Genomic DNA, 20944 nt, shown 5'->3' with positions numbered 1-20944 from the left:
AATTTTAGTTGAAATCAAGGGTCAAAGGTCGTACTGTTTTCCTAGCTGCTAGCAATATATACAGTAAGGCTGAAGGGTTTACTAGATTGGCTAGTGCTACTCATTAATCCAGTGGAGCCGATGCATGCTAAAACAAAAGTAATAAGCAAGTTGCCCTACTTCAAAAAAGTGGCTCTAAGTTGTAAGAAAGCTTCTTTGACACCTAGGTGGCATTTCCTGTTAGTAATCATCAATAAAAGACTGGGTTTTTAGTCATTCAAAAGATATAAAATAGCTGTCAAAAGACCTTGACCTTTTATGTCACTCGCATGGCTTAGTTCACATGTATTAGATATTTTTCTGATTATTCAGTCAACTAAAGCTCTGCTTGTCAGCACAGGCTCAAATATTTAACAGCAAAACATTCTCATAAATTTTCCTTGGCAGCATGACTTATTAGCAAATAAAATACTAGCGAAATTTTGAACCATACTTTAAACATCCAGTATATGCGCGGACCCATAGAGCGTAGCAAAACATAGAACTACTCCGTATCATATTAGTTGGCAGCATCTGTTAGGCTAGCTAGTACAAAAGTATGGTCTCATTTATTGACCTTAACTTAGCAACGTATGCTTCTAGTTACTGATCCAAAAGAATGCAAAGTTTTTGGGAGTTGAAATAGCAATCATTCTTGTATGCCCAGAGTGTTGCAGTATGCAATTGGTTGGCTCTGAGGTATGCCAGCATAGTTTATCACAAATAACCAGCGGTCGTAACAAGGTGATGATAGGCATTTGCGTATCTTTCAAACCTTTTTTTGAAAGAGAACCTATTTACTGAGGAAAAATGCTGTCATAGTAACAGTAGAACTTGTAAACCGTGTACCTGTTGAAATTCTAACAAGTTCAGCTATTGGTGACTTTCATATGTGAAAGATTACCTCAAGACAAATTGGATTGTTTTTTATTATCATACATACAGTGGCTATGATTTGTCATTTGCTATTTGAATATATGTACTGATGCAATAGCATTTTTTATGAATTTATAACAGAAATAGGAAAAGTCCCTTACTGCTGCTTTTTTCCTCAGGAGAGGCGCTGTTTCTGGCGCTGCCGTGTGGGCTCCTGTCAGATGAGGATATCGAATGCTTTACTTTTGTCTTACTAGACGATCTGCTTCCTTTGTTTGACTTTGAGCTCGCATCTGATGGCATTGTCAGATTTCCTTACATGCTTGTTTCCTTTTATATAAAAGAAGCAACGGCATAAAAAATAAATATATCATAGCAACAAACATTTTTAAAAGCTAAGGCGTCGTGTACATGATCAACTATTTGTTAATATACTTTAGCCACAATTTGTGTCGATTAATTAGTAGAGTGTGGGATTAGTTCATACGTTACGTCGGAGTTGCCCTCTCACGGATTATTCATCAATCATATGCCGATGATATCACTGAGGCAACTCAGATATGTCAGAAAAAATTGCAGCTATCAAATTTTTCCGATATTCTGTCGAACAGTCTGGGCAACGCGCACAATTTTGACGATGGTTATTGGCTGTCTTGGATTACTTAATTTATCATATATTTCCTTTTATGATAGTTGCTGCAGGAGTAGTAGTTCTTCGTTTTAGTCATCGCATTGTGTAAGGAGAGCCCTATACCATGGACTATTCATCAATGTAAACATGGATGGGTTTGTGATAGTTGCCAATGTTACCACAGACGATCACGGATGTATGGCGGTATTAATCTCGACATACGACGATGTAGTGCAATTCAGCTTTCAATGTGACTAGACACCATTGAAGGAATGCTAACAATATAAAGCTAAGACATCACACTTTAGTTTAATGTAATTTGTGTCTTCGTAGACCGCCTCGTCTAGAGATATAATATTTTGTATGAGATCCTTTCTAGATACACTCAGATTCAAGGCCGAGTGCGATTATGACGTTTAATAGTTGCACTTCAGCATGTGATATGTGTAACACAGTAGCTTAAATGCAACAGTCGATATCAACAACAAGAAAGAAAAGCAGCCAAGCAACTAGTGATGCCATTTTGGCCCATTTTTAGTGTTTTAATTGTGATCAAGTTTTGTCAATTTTAATCTTGACACATCCTGGCAGCCAGATTACCTCAAACATCAAAAACAATGACAAATGATAGAAAAATACAGATACTTTCTGATGGAATTTGCTGAAATTTTGTGTAAGTTCATTTTTAAGGCGGTATTTGGAGGATTCTGATCTGGAAGATCGTGAACTATTCGTTGGTGTGAACTCAAATGGGTTTAATGATGTGTGAGCAGCGTTATCACAGATGATCACCAAAGTGGAATTAACACTGACATACGGCGATTTATAAGAACAGTGTACCAACCTTAAAGATAAACCTATGAAAAATTTTAGTACATTTTATTAGAAAACATCCGTTATTTTTCTATCATTTGCGGTTGTTTTCACATTTGAGGTGCTCTGACTGCCAGGATGTTTCAAGATTAAAATTGACAAAACTTTGTTGCACTTGAAGCGCTCAGAAAAAAATATGAAATGATGTCACTAGTTGTTATTGGCTATTGCGTTCAAGTTGCAGCATTTCAGTTTTTCAGTTTTTTTGCAACTATAAAATTCATATCCTTCATTTTTATGAGATGTCATTTTATTGTTGTCGGCCATCTTTATAGACAGTTTCATCGTTAAAAAAACGAAGCTTTTGCAGTGATAATTTGAAAACGATGTTTTCGTTTGCAATTTTTTCATTAAGTATCAAAACAACACCTAAAATTACTAGTAAATAAAAGAAAAACGATCGTTTTCTACAAATATGGCGGCTTTTTCATGAATGAGCGCATGTGCAAATGACTTGATGATGTCAAAAAAATGATGGATTCACACTTTCACTTGACCTGAGTGTTTAGATTATGATAAAGTTTTATTGATTTTAATCTTCACACATCCTGGTAATGAGATCACCTCAAAAAATCAAAAACAATCAAAAGCGGTTTCATGACCACAGTTTATATTGAGAATGCTATGCCGCAGACTATTTGCTGATAGATTTGTGATAGTGTTAACATTGTTATCACAGACGGTCACCCAAGTATTGTGCGATTAACACCGACATATGGCGACCTAGTTTGAACCAGGGACTAGTGGCGTTACTAATGCAAGTGATATACATATTTGCTAAGCTCAAAGCAATAACTTCGGTGTAAATCCGTTGTCAAAGATGGAAGCACAGTTTTGTTTACTGTTGCTCGGCAGCAAGGTGCTGTTGCAGCATACTAACATATAAAGTTGTCTTTGCTCTGATAGGTACACTAAAAGAGCTTTCGTGAATTCTTCTAGATTATTGGCTCGACTACGCGTAAATTCAGTTTTATTAGGTTAGAAATTATGGTTAAACAGAATTTCAAGTACATTGAACTAATAGTACTTAAAATATTGCAAAATACCTTAGGCACTTCTAACCAACCAAGAAATAAAACATGGCTGCCTGTTTCTAACACCATACTGATTGAAGTTCTCAGTAATGTTGATCAAAAATAGACAAAACTCTAAAAATATTTCCTAAACAACAAGAGCTTTACACTAAAATTATTTATTTTTTCTTCATAACACATATGCACACCTTATCAGGCTCGACGTAGATCGACCATTATATTTTTCAGTTACCTCTAAAACATCTCATCTCTGAAAGAGTGTAAAAAATAGTAATTTGGCTGGTAATTTTTTTGTTATCAATAATAAATAATTTCTCCTTAAAATCTGTATGTAAAAATATTTACTCTTTTTATTAGGGTTTGCGGTTTTTGTCAATAAGAAATTACATGAGCCAACTTAACAATTAATATCCACTTTTTTTTTTTTTAGTTTGTTACTCAACATGATTTTCACGGGTAAAAACAAAAATATCAAGTTTTTTCTACACCGTTGCTTATTTTGTGAATCAATTACTTTCCGCTAGCCATTGACCAGAGCTTCAACTTATGTGTCAGGGGAGAAAATAGCTTCAGCCTTTTAAAAGTTGTTCAAAATCTTGTGAATTTTTTATCATAAAATCTTATTGGTAAAGTTGAAATGGCATTAGACTAAGAAGCTTGCTCTACTTCACATATCTGCATAAGAAAGAAACTCTGTACCAGAGTTGCTTTCTCATGCGCGCACACACGTGCGCACATTCGTGTGTGCGCGCATGCGTGTGCGTGCATGTGCTTGCATGTGTGTGTGTGAACATATGTGCAAATGTGTCTGTTAGTCCATGTAAACCCAATACATTTCTACATTTTTGTTTGATTCCATCGAAACATCACATATGCTCCATGCTTTCCACAAGTCACTAAAAATATTTGGTTTCAAAGCTCCGCCTATTTTCTGAGAACCAGCCTTTTAAACACCAAACTGTGGTTCATCTGGTTGAAGCACCCATCTTTGGGCATTGCCCAGCTTACCACTAGTAATTGCTAAACGCATTTTTTGAATTTTTTATTTTCTATGCAGCAAATTACTCTTGCGTTGTGTCAAAAAGTATACAGTTTTGAGTTTTAAAAGAAACTTTTACACTAAATTTATAAATTTGGGTTCCATTATTAATGTTCAGAATAGTTTCAAATTATTCAATATAAATGTTTATTGAATTACATGTATTTAAAAACTGCTTTGATATAATTACTTTTAAAACAAGATAGAGTCAGGCAAGTTCTAGTTAATTTAACCAACTTTTTCATATATGGTACCAAAATTTTAAAACAATATGTTTAAAAATCACGAAAAAATTTCTTTTATTCTGCTACATAAACTCGGTTTTTAGGAAAATTTTGTCATTGCAGCAAGCAATTTAAGAAAAGGAATAAAACTTCATTATCTATAGTTTATTTGATGAAATTGAAAGCACTTCTCTTGTTGATTCAATAACTTGACAATTTTTTATTTTTCACAAAAATGTGAAAAAATCAACACTGTGACAGATCTGCAAAGACATTTACTAATAAAATATTTATAAAACAGATTAGTGTACTTTATATATTATCTGCTTTTTTAATGCATAGAAATGCTTTAAAACATTTTTTCCAGTTCTGGAGTGGATTAAATGTACTTATGTAATTTAAAATAGAAAAACTGTAAACAGTTCGCTTTTCCAACAGCTTGAAATTTTATTTGAAAGCAAAGGTTTGACTCTAGTTTTAAAGCTGCCAGCAATATATACTGCAGCACTGAAGGGGTAAATAGCTAGGCCAGTGCCACCTACTAAAGCAAGGGAGGAGCATGCATGGCCATTTGGTGCACATAGCAAAAAGTTTATGTTCAATGTCATACTATAATAGCAGCTCTCAAAAATGGTTACGGTTGCTATCAAAAAATAATCATGCCACCAACCTTGCAAAATCTCAACTTAGCTTTCTGTTCTGCGTATTCCTTTTCTCGTTTTTTTAATAACGTTATAGATTCATCAAACGTTGTCTCGAGAAAAATTTTAAAAATTTGGAAAGAAGCATAAATGGAATGTGATGATGTAAGCACACAAACTGGTCACTTGTAAGTTGGTCTACTAACGCATTCCTGACTGAGAGAACATTGCCTGTTAGCACGACGAGCTCCGATCACAATAACCTACAACGGAGTGGCTCTATCTAGTAAGTTAGTTTTAGACCTGCTTCTTTCATTGCAAGTTCAATCAAGGCGATCGCTTTGCTTGTCGGAAAATAAATGTCACTACTTAAACCAGGTACTTCCGGCAGTTTCATTTTGATCGAACAATTTCTGTAACCGGTGGTAGCAAAATGCTAAAACAACGCTTTTTAAATTATTTAAAATATTCGAAAAATTTTGTTTGTTAAAATTTAGGTTTCTTTTCTATACCTTTTTAGTGACTAGTCAATTTTCAACAACTCAGAGGTTACCACGGGTTACCACGGGTTCAGCTGAGGAAAATTGACTAGATTGACTAAAATTGATGTGTTTTTCTAAAGTCATTGGGCTAAACTATACCTGCTTCATAAGGAGTTAATTTTCATCAAACCTGAAAACTCACTCAATCAGAAAATAGTCAATTCCGTCAGTTAAAATATTCTGTCAACAAAAAAGCATGAAATTTTCTGCATTTTTCTCAGTAAACATGTTGAAATTTTACTGAGCAGGTTTCAGTAGCTGCTTCTCCACTAGAGTGACAGCAAACAAGGCTACCTAGGTGATTAAGTTGTCTACTTTGATTGATGTATACTTCCTCAATCGGCGCTGCATACGAATCTGTATTAACCAAACAGTGAGTTGCACTGCAAACTAATACTTATACATAACCGATGATAAAAAACTACCTTTGCTATTAGACGCAATATAAGTTCAGTTTGACAAACTTCTGCGGTGATTGAAAAAGTGTAACACACAAATTGTGTTTATGGAAGCACAAAGGAAATGCTTAGGGCTCATTAATGTCATGGCTTAAGTAAGATGTTGGGTTCGCTTAGATATAGACATAGAACTCATTTCCTTGGTATTAATAAAATGCTAATTTTTTTTGTAAATATGAAACTTATTTTAAGTGCAATATGAAGTTTGTATCATTCAGACGGCTTTGTAATCACTGCATATGAATGCATAAAGATTTCATCAAAATCTGTTTTTATTATAACTGGTTGTACTCTGACAGTCTGATCTGCTTTGAGAAATTGTAAGGTGTGCTGATAAAGAGCAAAGAATTGGTAAATGCACAATTATTTGTGGCAGCTGAAAGGTGGTGGAATGGTGCAGGTATTAATGTGTCAGTCTGCCAAGCTGAGTGTCATGGGTTCAAACCTTGATTGGGGTGAGCTTTTTTCGAAACCACCATTTGTGGCTTCGGCCAGATGGGCAGACATCGCATTTATTATAGCAAGAAATGTAACATATTTGAATTAGTCAATTATTTCAATTGCAATTATTGTCTTAAAATATTTCTCTTTTAGAATATTAGCTTACACTGTAATCTGCTAATTAGAACATATCATTAGCTGTAATGAGGTGTCTCATACCAAAATTGAAAAGCTGTCAAATTAGTCGGCTTTCTTCTCATTAACAAGCTTTTGTTTGTTACAAAACTATGTTTTTGGTTGCTATAACAACTAGCAGTTCCCGTTTTTTTTATCCATTTAGTTTCATAACCAGTTTTTTAATTCGCACAAAAATCTGAGACAATTGAAGTGCCACCGCTATGCCAATTCGTTACCCGGCCTGGCCTACTGTATTAATAGGTTATTTATAAAAATCGCAGTGTGCTTTACATATTACCTGTTTTCTCGTACACAGATGATGGTGTAAAATAATGTTCAAAATGTTTTTAAAGTTTTTGTAAATTTTGGAACAGATTAAAAGTGTTTGCATAATTGGAAATAAAAAGCTATGAACAGTTCACTTTTCTTACAGCCTCGTATGGAGTGACTAAAGCAAATGTTGTGTATTTTCTAAGCTGCTCACAAGATGTATAGAAATATGTATATGAAAATTGTTTCCTCACATGGTTTACCTAAGCTGGTGGTTATGCTCTGGTCTCCACCACCACAGACCTGGGAGTTCAAGCACTCGGCTCCAGATCTTAGCCGTTTCTAATAACCCGCTTTTTTGTAACCCGCTTGTGTTGACTATTGTCGGTATTTGACCAAGCCACATTTGATGCACAGATGTTATTGCACCCAATGCTCCAATAACTACTGGGATTACAGTTGCTTTTACATACCAGTATCTTTCTATTTCCTCTCCAAATATATGGTTTTTTACTATATATATATTTATATATATACTATGTTTATATATATTTATATATATATATTTATATATATATATTTATATATATACTATATTTATATATATACTATATATATAGTATATATATAAATATATATAAATATATATATATTTATATATATAATTATAATAATTAATCAGCGAATAAAAGCTCTGTTAGGCAGCCTGGCTTCAAATGTTAAACGCTGACGCTCGTACTACTAATAGGGATATAAATTTTCCTTGGCAGCATGACTTATTAATAAACTAGATATTAGCGAAATTTCAAAGGATATTTTAACATGGTCAAAACATTATGTACATCCGCGGCTCATAGAGTGTAGCAAGACATAGCACTATTCCGTATCATATCAATGGCAGCGGATGTTAGTATAACTAGCACAAAATTTATTGACCTTAACTAAACAATGTATGCTCCTAGTTACTGACCCTAAAAACTGCACGATTTTGGAGTTTGAAATAGCAATCATTTTTCATGGAAGTATAGATGTGTATTACAAGCAAACTTATGGAAACTTATTGTGGTTATCGAACAGCTGTTGCTATAGGACCTCAGTGGTTGCTGAAGAGATACATCAATGTTACTGGTCGGGTTTTGCAGCAAGCTATTAAAATGCCAACAATCTCTTTAGCTTTTTACTTCTCAACTTTGTCAATGGTTTAGGCTTTGATTTTTCTAATACAGTAAATACTTTAAAAATAATTACATTTGCCCAGCGGGCATAATACATATAGTTATTATAAAGAGCTTTATTTTTATTTTAAATTTTACTTTGTATTTTCAATTATTTAACTTTTACTTACACGGGCATTAAAATCAGTTGCCTTTCTCTATAAACATGACTTGTAATGCAACAGAAACAATGATGACTTGAGGTAGGCTGAGCACTCTAGTTTCAAGGAGGTCAAGGTCATTTCTGTTATGTGGTGCAGGCATTTTAAAAACTTGTGAATCATAATTGGAGTGTGCACATTACCCATATATGTGAGTCTAGAGTTTTTTGAGCTACCATTTAAGTGAGACCTTGTTAACTATTTCACACAAAAGAGTTGCTGATGAGATAATTTTTGCAAAACATCCAAACATTTTGATAATATTTGTAGGGCAAAATTAAAAACAGATTTTTGTTTATGGATTTACAGCATTTTCAACTAATGCATCAGAAAAAAACGGAATATAATGACAAATTTTTGAGTTAACTGTTATTTGAAAATTTAACTGAAATTTTCAAAGCTTAAATTTTATAATTAAAATTTGGTTTAATGTTTCCATTGGCTAGCTTTTAACATTGTTACTTTTTTATTAAAAATTTATTGTTTTGCTTTATTATTGTATTATATATGTCGATTGGGCTCCATAATAGACAGCAAAAGACCATAAGCTGTCAACGCTGCATAGTTAATCTTTACCCTTAAACTATAGATGTAACTGAATTTTTGCTTAGATAAATGCCCTTCTAGAAGCAACCTTTTTTAACAATGTATTGGTAAAAAATATATGCTTTGATTTAAAAGAAAATATGAGCAAGTCGAAGGACAGTTTAAAAAGTAAAACATGAGAAATATTTAATCATAAAAATAATCACCATCTTCTCTTATTGGTCGATTAGCAGCAAAAAGCTGCCTCCATCTAATTGCTGTTGCCTATCATCAGAGCAGCAGACATGATGCGTGAATTTACTGCTGGCTCATCCTATTTTGTCATACTCAATTTAAAAACTTTACTAAATTTCTAATCGTAAATTAACATTAAAACTATTTAAATAGCAGTCAACAAACATTCTTGTGGCAAACATTCCTTTCATGTAGGCAAAAGTTTTTTATTGCACTGTAGTTAGGAGAAGAAATCCTACACATAAATGTAGATGGCAGTGTTAAATGTACAGTTATAGAAAAGTACCCATAACGTTAGTATTACTAGATGTGTTAAAGCCAGTTGCACGGTTAGTAGTATCAGTCACTATAACTAGTACTACTAACCCAACTAGCAGTACTAAAACTATAACTGCTACTTCTACTACAGTGTTAGTAGCACTGTTAGTATTGTAGTACTATTCCTACATTAGCAAGTGATCAGTCGTGGTCTAGTGGTCTAGCAGCCTGACTTCAAACAACTGGTCTGGGTCAATCCCCAAAAAAGTCAATTGGTAGTGGCATGAGTAATATCCAAATCTTAACAGTTCTCTGCAATTAGGCATTTTTTCAGTGGTGGAGGTTATCTTGTCACTGGACTCGGACATGACCAGTCAAGATCATAGAGCCAATGCTTGTGTGGCAAAACTCTCAAACGTATTGACAGCTTTTCCACTCTTATACAGCTTTCCACATTGTAATACTATGAGACCAGATAGTTTAGTATTGAGCTCGTTGTACCATCGCGGTAGGTCTGATCTGATGGCTTTTATTTTAAAACAGGTTGGCAATCAGCCAAAAAAACTTGATTAAATTTAAACTGAGAAACTTGAAAATCTTTGTAATTTTTTTAAAATGGTAACTTGGCATTTTCATGTTTTTACAGTATAGCTTAAATGGACATGGTATAGTGTTTATAAGTTTTTAATTTGAACCTAGTGGCAATATGCAGGCAACTATGTGTCACTTAGCCTTAGTTCCATAGCTCCTATAGAGTATATAGAGAAGGGGCCAAAGCATAAGGACCTTATTGCCATGCACTATGTCAAGTTCATTATGTCTGCCTGTGATGTGATTAGAGCACTCAGTGACGTACCAAGGAGCTAGAGGTAAATTAATCTCTTGACCCCTCCTATAAGGTCACTGACAGTTGTCTTTACAACCAAGTTAATCCTCACCTTGTTCTGCAGATAACAAATATATATTCTGCCTCTCAGGCTATTCTTGATAGAATCTGTTGATACCCTTAATGTTTATTATTTCACTTCGGTTTTTTTGTGATTTACTGGTTTAAATAAGTAACGTTTAACTAAACAGTATAGTAAATAAAAATTAATACAGATTTAATTACTTACACACTCTCCGAAGTACTGTAAACTGCTTTGGCTTTTTTTAATTTCCTTAAATTGGTTTGAAATTTTGTAAAATCTTTTTGACAGAGGCAGAACTCAACAAACTTCAAACAAAATGTGTACCCATGTAACTGTTGTCTTACCAATATGCACACACATAACAGTGCTAACAAAAGTTTTATCTATTTTAGGCATCCAGTAGCGATTTTACCGAATTGTACAGATACACTCACAGGCCCACTTGTCTTACCAGCTTCCTTGACTTTAGCTAGTAAAAAGTTCTGTTAGGAAAGTAAGGATGGGTGGAATATTCTGTGAAAAAATAATGCATCATTTTATCTCACTTGTGGCTAGTTCTAATGCATGACATGTGACTTACCTCTAAAACCAGTACATTCTTTGGATTTGTCTTCTCGTGTATAGCTGATTAGGTATATGATGTTTGAGAACTGTTCGACCAGGTTGAACAGTTATCTTGGTTGAATGTTTGCCATGATTTGTTGGGGCAGGTTAAAGTTTTTCTTCAGCAATCTTGGAGTGGTCCATGTATTACATAATACACCAAGTTGCTCCAATGCTGACTGTAACCAGATACAAAATCAACCCGAAGAACCATACTAGACTAACAATATAGCATAAAATCTTTAGCTCTCTTGTGGCCTTGAACTTACTCTGACCTTTAGTCCATAAAAAAGAATTTTCTTTGACTTTCATTACGAGATTTCTGACTAGCATGTTCTGCTGGCAAATTCTACAAATTGTAAGCTAGGGTAAATTTTACATTATGTAGTTTACTCTGTTTTGTTAAAATTACGTTGCACTTATTTTGTATCTTAGCTTTGGTTCCTTATAACTCACAGTTATCAATGACTCTTATGGCTCCGTAATGCACGCGCATGAGGATGTCTGTCAACTATTCTTGAGTAAACCTTTTGTTTTAATCTCGGCAGTTCACGGTACGATTTATTAGTGTCTGCGTTGGTGATTATTCATTCATTGCCATGACAACGAAAAGAGCTTATTACCAGAAAAACATTAACTGTTTGCAGGAGTGTATTCACTAGCAAACTAATGGGAGCACCAAGTTATTAAGGTTACGGTATATTGTGTTTTATCATGCTAGGTAAATTTTTACTGTATTTTATTATATTAAATTATACTTTATTATTATTATATTATTAATTATTATATTTATTTAAATTATATATCTTAATATAATATATATATAATATATTATATATACAATATATTATAATATTATATTATATAATAATATAATATTATATGTTATAATATATAATATATTAATATATATTATATATAATATATTATAATATATTAATATATATATTATATTATAATATATTATATATTATATTATATATTATATAATATAATATATAATACTATATATTATATTATATAATATAATATATATAAATTAAAAATATTTATTTATATAATTATTTTATGTTTTATTACATTATCCTATATTTTATTATATTATATTGCATTATACTATTTTATTTTATTATGAAATATATTATGATGTATGATATTATATTACATAATACTATATAATGTTTTTTTATATTATTTGCTATTATATTATATTGTTTTTACTAAATATAACATTAAACAGCAATATTCCTGATTAGTTGGTAATACATATACTATAGCCCATATCAAACCAATTATATCATGTTGAATAGCCTTTAAAAACAAAATTATATTAAAAGACTAAAAGCGTACAAAATAAAAGCATCAACTATATTATAAAATTTAATTAGACCTAGTAGTTTACTATATTAAACTATAGTAAAAAGTGTAGGAACTACAGGCATAACATGAGACCCTTTAAAATATAAACAATATTTAGCAAATAAGATTATAAGTAAAAGTAGATTTATTAAAAACAGATCTGGCATTGAATTCTAAATTTTTAAATTATATTTAATAAACTACCAGAACATCTGTGCGAGAGATAAAAATAATTTAGGCATATTCTAGACAGCAGATGAAGAAGCCTATAGGATTTAGGAGACATTATTTCCTAAAAATGAAAAGACATAAAAAATCCTATATATGTTGTTTTGAGGCAGCTTTTAGCTCTTGGTATTAAAATTGTGGCTTTTAAATATATGCCTTAACAATAAAAACTACTCTAAAATTTATAAGTCGACAGATTATAACCTGGGCGGTGTCCAAACCTTACACAGTTAATTTTTAAATTAAAGAATTTTGCATTAAATTATAAGAAAAAATAAATAAGAAAATATTTTAAGGCAAATTTTATTGAATTTTTTAAAAACTAAACCAATAAAATTGGACCTGATTGCAATAAATTGGCACTATTATTTTTTGCTGTTGTTCCAAATATAGCATTTGTTAGTCTAATTAAGTACTTTGAGGGCTTTGAGTATTACCTCTCCTTTTTTCCTACAAGCAGGAGCTGTAAGCACTAGGGCTACCTTATACAGTACAGTCGTAACTGTCTCGTGTCTTGATGCTAATAGAGAAACATCTAGCAGATGGTTAAAGAGGACCTTGCTTCAAAATTTAATAGATTTTATCAGAAAGTATTTTTCTATCGTATGTTATTGCTTTTTTTATTTAAAGTGATCTAACTGCCAAAATATTTTAAAATTAAAGTCAGCAAAATTTCAGCGCGCCTAAAAACCTCCGAAAAAAATACAGAAGAAAAGCTTATGCGAAATGGTGTCACTTGTCGCTATCGTTGCTATAGTTGATATCGGCTACAGCGTTCAAGTTACAGCGTTACATGCCTCTGTTTTGTCGGTCTCTTTACAACTATTGACGTTATAATCACATAGTGAGCGTTTTAACCGCAATCAAGTTTTGTCGATTTTAATCTTGAAAAATTTTGGCTGTCAGATCATTTCGAACATCAAAAACAATTGCAAATAATAAAAAATAATAATACTTTCTAATAAAATCTACTAACAATTTTTGGTAGGTTCATTTTTAAGAATTTGTTTCACTAGTTGGGTGTCACTGGAGTATTGAACTATCAGCCCCTACCAATGAGCTAGGAATTTTATTCTAGTTCACTCATTTGCTAGACTTTTAATCAATAGGTGCCGCATTAGCTTCTGTAACTGAGTCAGTCACCTAGTAAAACTCATTTTAATAGCAGTATAGTTTTTAAAGGTGTAAAAAAATTTTGATTATAATTACTTTTGCCTTTTAAATCATCGAATCTCTCTGAAGAGATGAAATGCAAAGAGAGATAAAGATGCAGTGACACGCGAGCTGTAGTATGCCTTAATATTACTGCAAAACATTAAAAACTCCATACATATTCATATGATTGGCAAATCTGCCTACAATCCCCTGGTGTTACCTGACAACGGCGTGGTTTCCTCTGTTAATGACTCAGAATAAATGCAAATTGCTACCACTTTCCCTGACGAACCACTAGCTACGCTACTGTGTGGCGTCGCACAAGAGCACCTCGTTCCAGTTCAGTAGGCAAGTTTGAAACTTAAAGTTTAACAGAATGGCAAGGAGCCTGGTGATTCTCCACCACGTTGGTATTCTGGCTTCTCGGTCTTGACAACATTTTTGGAAATTTGACTCTTCGTTTGCCTGTACCAGTTGGATGGTGGGATATAATTGTTTTGGAATTCAAAAGGACTAAAAAGTTTCCTAGGATTCTGTCTCAAAGGAATGGATCCGAGTAGAGGTACAGAAAGGAAGTGGAGACGAACAGACAGACCAGAGTGTCAGTGTTGTAGTGACTGCAGTAACAATGCAAGCAAGATATCTCCTTACCAGACAGGTTGGTTCACTGATGCCATGGATATAAATAGTAAGAGGCTTTGAAACATAGAGCAAGGTCCTGAGTAAAATTTTTCAAAATTGGTCGAAAAGGTAGTATGCTTTCAAAACTGCATACCCTCAGCTGATTGTCTTAATTAGTATACCATAGAATCACGTACTATCTGCTAAACTGGCACACTGTCACTAACATTGGCGCGACCTTCAAAAAGCTGGCACACTTTGCAAGTGCTCTCTAGATCAGATGTCAGATCTCGTGGCACTTAACTGACACATCTTTGGATGCACACGTGCACGTTCATGACTAAAGGCATACATCGCGTCTGGGGCATACCAAACTAACACAGTTGTTCAAATCGAAATTTATCTTTTTCACAGTTGTAACGTATCAATATCATACTGAACTTGTGTTACTACTCCTACTAGTTGACATCAACCATGGCAACAGAAAAAAATTTTTGAAGTGTGAAGTGTCATCGATACTACGCAGTATGCATGGATTGGACTTGAGTTTAGTAACAAGACTTCTTTACTAGTGATGCAGTTTCACCAAATACTAAAGCAAAGCACAGATAATATTTAGCCTGATTTTAGGCAGATAACAAAATTTAATTGTTTTATATGTATGACATGTTGCCAAATCTTGGAGGAAAAAAATTTCATAATGATAGAGAACATACGGCTGTATGTCTATAGCAGTGGGTCGGTTTCAGCAACTTTACTCTTAGTATCGATATGTTGAAGATAGTATATACTGTGTTAGACCTAGATGGTAAACTCATAAGTGCTGCTTGCTAGCAAACTATTTTGAACAAAATGCCAATAACAAAAGCATTTAACTTGCTTGCATAGTAAATTGTAATTTAGTTTTTTTTGTTTTTTGATCAAAAGAGTTAAATATATAAGAACTATTTTCTATCTGAATTGAGTAGATAGTCAGGGATAGTCAGCTAGTAATACTTTTTTGAGCAAAAAGTATTACTATTTCTTTTGGGGCTAAAAGTAGAATACCGCAATATTTCTTTTTAATTATTGTAACAAACTACAAAAAATTTGCTACTAAAATCATAAAAATAAAATACATCACTAAATCGTACCTTTTCTAAAAGCATTGTTTGCACTTCTAGAGGCTGTGCAAGCTTTTTAAGAGTGTTGTTGAGCAAACATTGCTACTGCAACCTTGACATATTTTGGCTAAACACGTCTAAGACCAATAACAAGAAAACCTCAACGACTGGCAGCATACCCAGTTGTGATGAGTAACTTAAGGTTGGATGCTTTTTCCTCAGAGCTGAACTTCAACCTCTTGTTCTCAGAAGATGTGTTTTAGATGGCTAGATCATTAGTGGTCTAGCTGCCTAAATAACACACCTGCTACTGCACAGAGACTACCTTCTACTGAAAGCATATTAGCACCATATCTAGTTTGGGATAACTTCCATATTATTCTCGTAACCTTTCAGGATTCACTTGAACCCAGCTCAGATCTTTGACATTTATTCATTTTGGTGCATCACCATTCGTACAGACTTCGTGCAGCAAGTATTTTGAGAGTGTCGAAGTGTTCTAAAAATGGCCGGTCTAAACTTTTTTTAACATATCTTGATCTTGCAGATCATGAGGTTTCTCAGCAGTAAAAGCTTCATGGATTTTGATTGCTAAATAAAAATCCATGAGGTTTGTTTTAAAATCTGGTTAAGTAGCATTTATTAGCATAAAGTATGAAGATGCCCGAGATTTTTTTATTATCAGTCAGATAGCTAGCAGGTCGATGTTAAAGAGCCTGTTTTTCAGTAACCAGATGGAGTTTTGAAATGAAATATTTTAGCAACCTGGTGGAAGGCATGCAGAATATGCGTGTGGAGTTTGAAAAACGTCGGCCAAAAAATGTGGAAACGCGTGGCATTCATTTGAACTAACAGACAGACACGCCATGACAAAGTGGGATTTATTAAAATAGATATGCTGGCTAAAAAGGTCAAAAGGTCGTTCTTTGGGTTCTATACTTTTTTCACACATTGAAGTTGTGAGCTTGAAGAAAGGTTGCTATTTGTTACTATAGGGCAGCACTTTCCTACTCCGTTCCATCGCTGAACCTTCTACGACTGACGAAGGCAATCTCACTTCTTGTTTTGAGTAAAACAAAAAGGCACAAAACATAATAAAACAGAAATATTCGGAATATATAAAAACGATATGTTATTGGAAGGTCATTCTAAGAAAGCGTCTAACGTTTTCACACAGCAGCAATATATAAAAACAACTCAATTTATGGTCTGGGATTTTTTTCTGCTTTTTCCCTGCTTTTTCTCTGCTATTATCTGATCGGAACTTGTTTCTTTGTGACGAAGAGAAGTGCCCAGGATTGATGACGTTATGATATTAATTTTTTATATATAGAAGAGATAAAAAAACTCGGATTCACATAGGCAAGTTGTTGCAACGACGAATAGACTTTCTTCGTGTTCACGATTGAGTTTTGCATCTCTACTACCATTAGCTCACGCCTCTAATCAGGAAGCCCTAATATATAATATACAACACAATATACAACCATTAGCAATCAGCGATCAGCTTGGTCAAAAACCTACAAGAGAAAATTCTGACATAACCGCTTTATATTAAAGATGAACTTGTGCGAAGAACGATTGTTTTTGATCGATGAGGTGGTCCGATTGCCAGAATGTTGATTTGATGTAGTTTGTTGAAGGAGTTGATTTGGCAGAGAGAGAGAGAAAATTTAGGGTCAAATACTCTTTTTATCACCACAAGTGGCCTTTCTAGTTTTGAACCCAAACCTAACCAAGCATGATGTCTATGTGATGTCATATGATGTCTTGAAGCATCTTGGAAGTCAGATCACCTCAAACCTCAAAAACAATCACAAAGGATTAAAAAAATGTGGAGACACTATGATAAAATCTACTAAAAGTTTGTGCAGCTGAGATTAATACAAAGTCAGATCACCTCAAACATCAAAAACAATCACTAATGATAGAAAAATGTCGATACTTTCTGATAAAATCTACTAAAACTCTGTGCAAGTACCATCTTTAATATAAAGATGGTACTTGCTGTGCGTTGGGTTCCCTTCGCTAGCGTTAGTTGGGTGGAAGCTGAGGATATGATTGATTGGAATGCAAGTCAAGTAATCTCCTAGTTTGTGCATCTATCATGAGTTCTCCTCATGCGCTCAGGCCTAAGGATTAAACACCATAACTAACCATTATCTTTGAGGATGTTCTAAGTGGTTATTATAGACAATAATCTCAGATACTAATCTTTAAGAACCTCTGTAGCTGTCTGACATGTTGTTTCGTTGTTTTTAGAGGCTAACATGTGATCTCTCAGTTAGATATAGTCATTATCTTTAACAGTTACTTTGTGTATTTTCAAGGTTTCATCCATAGTTAGAGTAAATGGTTGAAGGTAAACATAAGCAATCTGTGACAGTTAATATTTACTGTAATGAAGACTGGTTCACACCATATTTCGGCGTTGTCCTCTCGTCGATTATGGGCACCGTAAACTGAAGGCATGGTCGAGGCAAGGCGGATACTTAAAGATAGTTTGCAGCTATCAAATTTTTCCGATAGTTTGTGAAGCATTTCTCCCAGCCTGTGCATTGTGTACCACATCGGCAATGATGATTGGTCATTGCGGATTGCTCAGTCCTTATTTTTGTGCCAGTTCCTGTGAATCCAGTATTTCGTTTCCGCTACCACCTTGCATAACGGCGCTATGCTGTGGGCATTTCGCTGATGTAAATACGAACAGGTTTGAGATCTTGTGAACATTGTTGTTGCAGACAGTCACCGAGGGATTGTGTAATTAACACTGACATCTGTCAATATAGTGTGAACCATCTTTATGAGCCCTGTCTGTCCAAACATCCAAAGCCAAAGGTTAAAACATTTGAAAAAAATCAGCTTTACTGAGGAAAAGAACTCAGAATGTTCTGAGTTGTGGTTAGGCATGCTACCAACTGCATCACTCATCTACATACATTCCAAATTTATTACTAATTGTACACATAGTTATTATACTTGACGATCTCTCTCAGCGCTCTGAGCTGCAAGCATCCAAATGTGTATAGTTTAAAAGTTTCATTCATAGCCAGACTAACTGAGTGAGGGAAAACTTGTGCCTATCTTTTAAAGAAAATTTTGCCAAGCGACTTTCCATTTAAGAATTCTGCAGTCTCACCTTGTAACGCCGAATTCTAAGTGGTATTGTAGCAGCGTGAAAGATACGCTGTTATTTACTGCTGCAGTTTACACTCCTGTGCCTTCTAAAATTTGTTGTTCAAGCAAAATTCTATCGTAAAGATATATACAACAAAATGAGTTATCAAAACAGTGCCAAAGAGTGTGTGATTAAAATATTTAATTTTATGTTTTGTTAAAGATAAATTTGGCTGGGCTGTATGGCCTTCACCTTTAAGAATGCCTTCTTAAAATGTTGCTGTTAAAAACCTACTGCTGAAAAACTACTAAAATCATTCTACTAAGAGCATACTCCAAAATAGGTACTACTATAAACCGTACACCTAAAACTACACTAACAGAAGGCACCACCTACTAGTACCACTAAAGATACTATTTACTAAGCTTCAGTTAGGCACTTGCCTGTCCGTGGTCAGACTTATTTGAAGGAGTTTATTTGGCAGAGAAAGAGAGAAAAATTTAGGAACAAATGCCCTTTTTATCACCACCAGTAACCTTTTCAGGGTTTGAACCCAAACCTAACCAAGTTTCAAGGTTTAACTACATAAACTAAACAACATTAGCATCTTACAGTGACTAATATCATGACCATTCGGTGTGATGTAAGAGATCATCAGGCATAACAACTATGCATGCAAATATTCCTAAATGTAGCAAGGTAGTTGATTAGTACAGGTCATAGTGTGTCGGACTATTAAGCTGAAGTTTGTGAGTTCAAATCCAGCTCAAAGCAATCATATTTTCTGATGTGGAAGCATGGCTTCAGATAATCGGAAAAGTTCTTACTATCGTATCAATTTGAATGACATATAGTCATGGCCTTTAGTCATGTTACAGATGAATTTGTATAAAATTTAAGTAGATTTTATCAAAAAGTATTGATAGGCTTTTATCATTTGTGATTGTTTTTCGAGTTGAAGGTGATCTGATTGCCAGGATGTTTCCAAAATACAATAAATCAAGTTTTGTCAATTTTCAAGATTAGAATCGACAAAAGTTAATCGCAGCCAAAACGTTCTGATCAAGCAAAAGTGTGATTATGATGTCTATAGTTGCAAAGAGACTGACAGAATAGAGATTCGTAGCACTACAACTTAAACACAATAGCCAATATCAACTATACCAACGAATGTAACTAGTGGCATCATTTCGCACATATTTTACTTTTGAGCATTTTAATTGTCCAATCACGATCAAGTTTTGTCGATTCTTATCTTGAAGCATCCTGGCAGCCAGATCACCTCAAACATCAAAGACATTTGTAAATGATAGAAAAATATTAAGTCTAGCCAAATCTACTAAAATTTTGTGCAAGCTCATATTTAAGTAGTAGGCTGTGATACTAGGGTTAGTATAACGCAATCAGTAGCATTTCTGTTGCACCCACAGGAGTCTGACATCCTGTTTCTGAGTTGGGTCTACAATGCAGATCTTTATGGGCAATTCTAATAAATCATACCATTTGCTACCAAGGTTCATTTTGTAAGAGAATCTGAGCTATTAAGGTAGACCTTAGCTCAAAACCTTATCCATAAGTCGGGCTGTAGTCGCACCCCCGGATGAACTAGCCTGCTCAACTTACTGAGTAGCTGCAACAATTTTCACTTGTATTCAAATGTTTATGTTTATCAGAGAGAAAGTTATTCTGATTTTAGCTACGAATATCAAGTTGACCACCGCTAACTCTCATCAGGTTTAAATCAAATATTCTAGTGATTAATTAAATAATCCATTAATAAGATGGCAATAAATGTCTAAGTGCTATTTACCAGGATAAACAGACGGTTCTTATCCTAGCTACTGGCTGCTTACAACATACTTTATTTTAGACTATTACCCTGATAGGTGTAGTAAGTAACTGCAAAATTATCTCATAAACGGTAAGGTGGCAGATTGGTGCGGGTGGTAGGGTGATGGTATTGAAAGCATTAGGTTATAAGTTCAAATCACATTAGAAGCAATCTTTTTACATATCCTTGAAGCCCCACCGTCGGACAGACGGACATAAGGGTTCTTACCATAGTAAAGAATGTAGTCATTGCTACTGTTTTTATCGAAAACTATTTGAAGGTGATTGACCTCACTAAATTTTCTATTTTTAAAAGCCAATAACAAGCCCCAACGTAACTTCAATTCATTTTAACCAGGAATGCTTTTGGATTCATTGC

The 20944-nt window shown here is 33.9% G+C and overlaps 1 protein-coding gene across 1 annotated transcript in view; it reads left to right on the top strand.

Annotated features, from left to right (window-relative positions):
* The window catches only part of LOC137398492 (protein FAM78B-like), an 84710-nt gene that overhangs the window by 13267 nt on the left and 50499 nt on the right, over positions 1-20944 (top strand). The window contains exon 2 of the mRNA XM_068084606.1: positions 14405-14551. Coding sequence (XP_067940707.1) covers positions 14440-14551 — 112 coding nt within the window. The 5' untranslated portion in view covers positions 14405-14439. The remainder of the gene's footprint in view (positions 1-14404; positions 14552-20944) is intronic.

The sequence above is a fragment of the Watersipora subatra genome, chromosome 6 (assembly GCF_963576615.1).
Source record: "Watersipora subatra chromosome 6, tzWatSuba1.1, whole genome shotgun sequence".
NCBI classification, from domain to species: domain Eukaryota; kingdom Metazoa; phylum Bryozoa; class Gymnolaemata; order Cheilostomatida; family Watersiporidae; genus Watersipora; species Watersipora subatra.
Note: the sequence above shows the minus strand (reverse complement) of the source record. Positions and strands in the feature narration are given on the sequence as shown.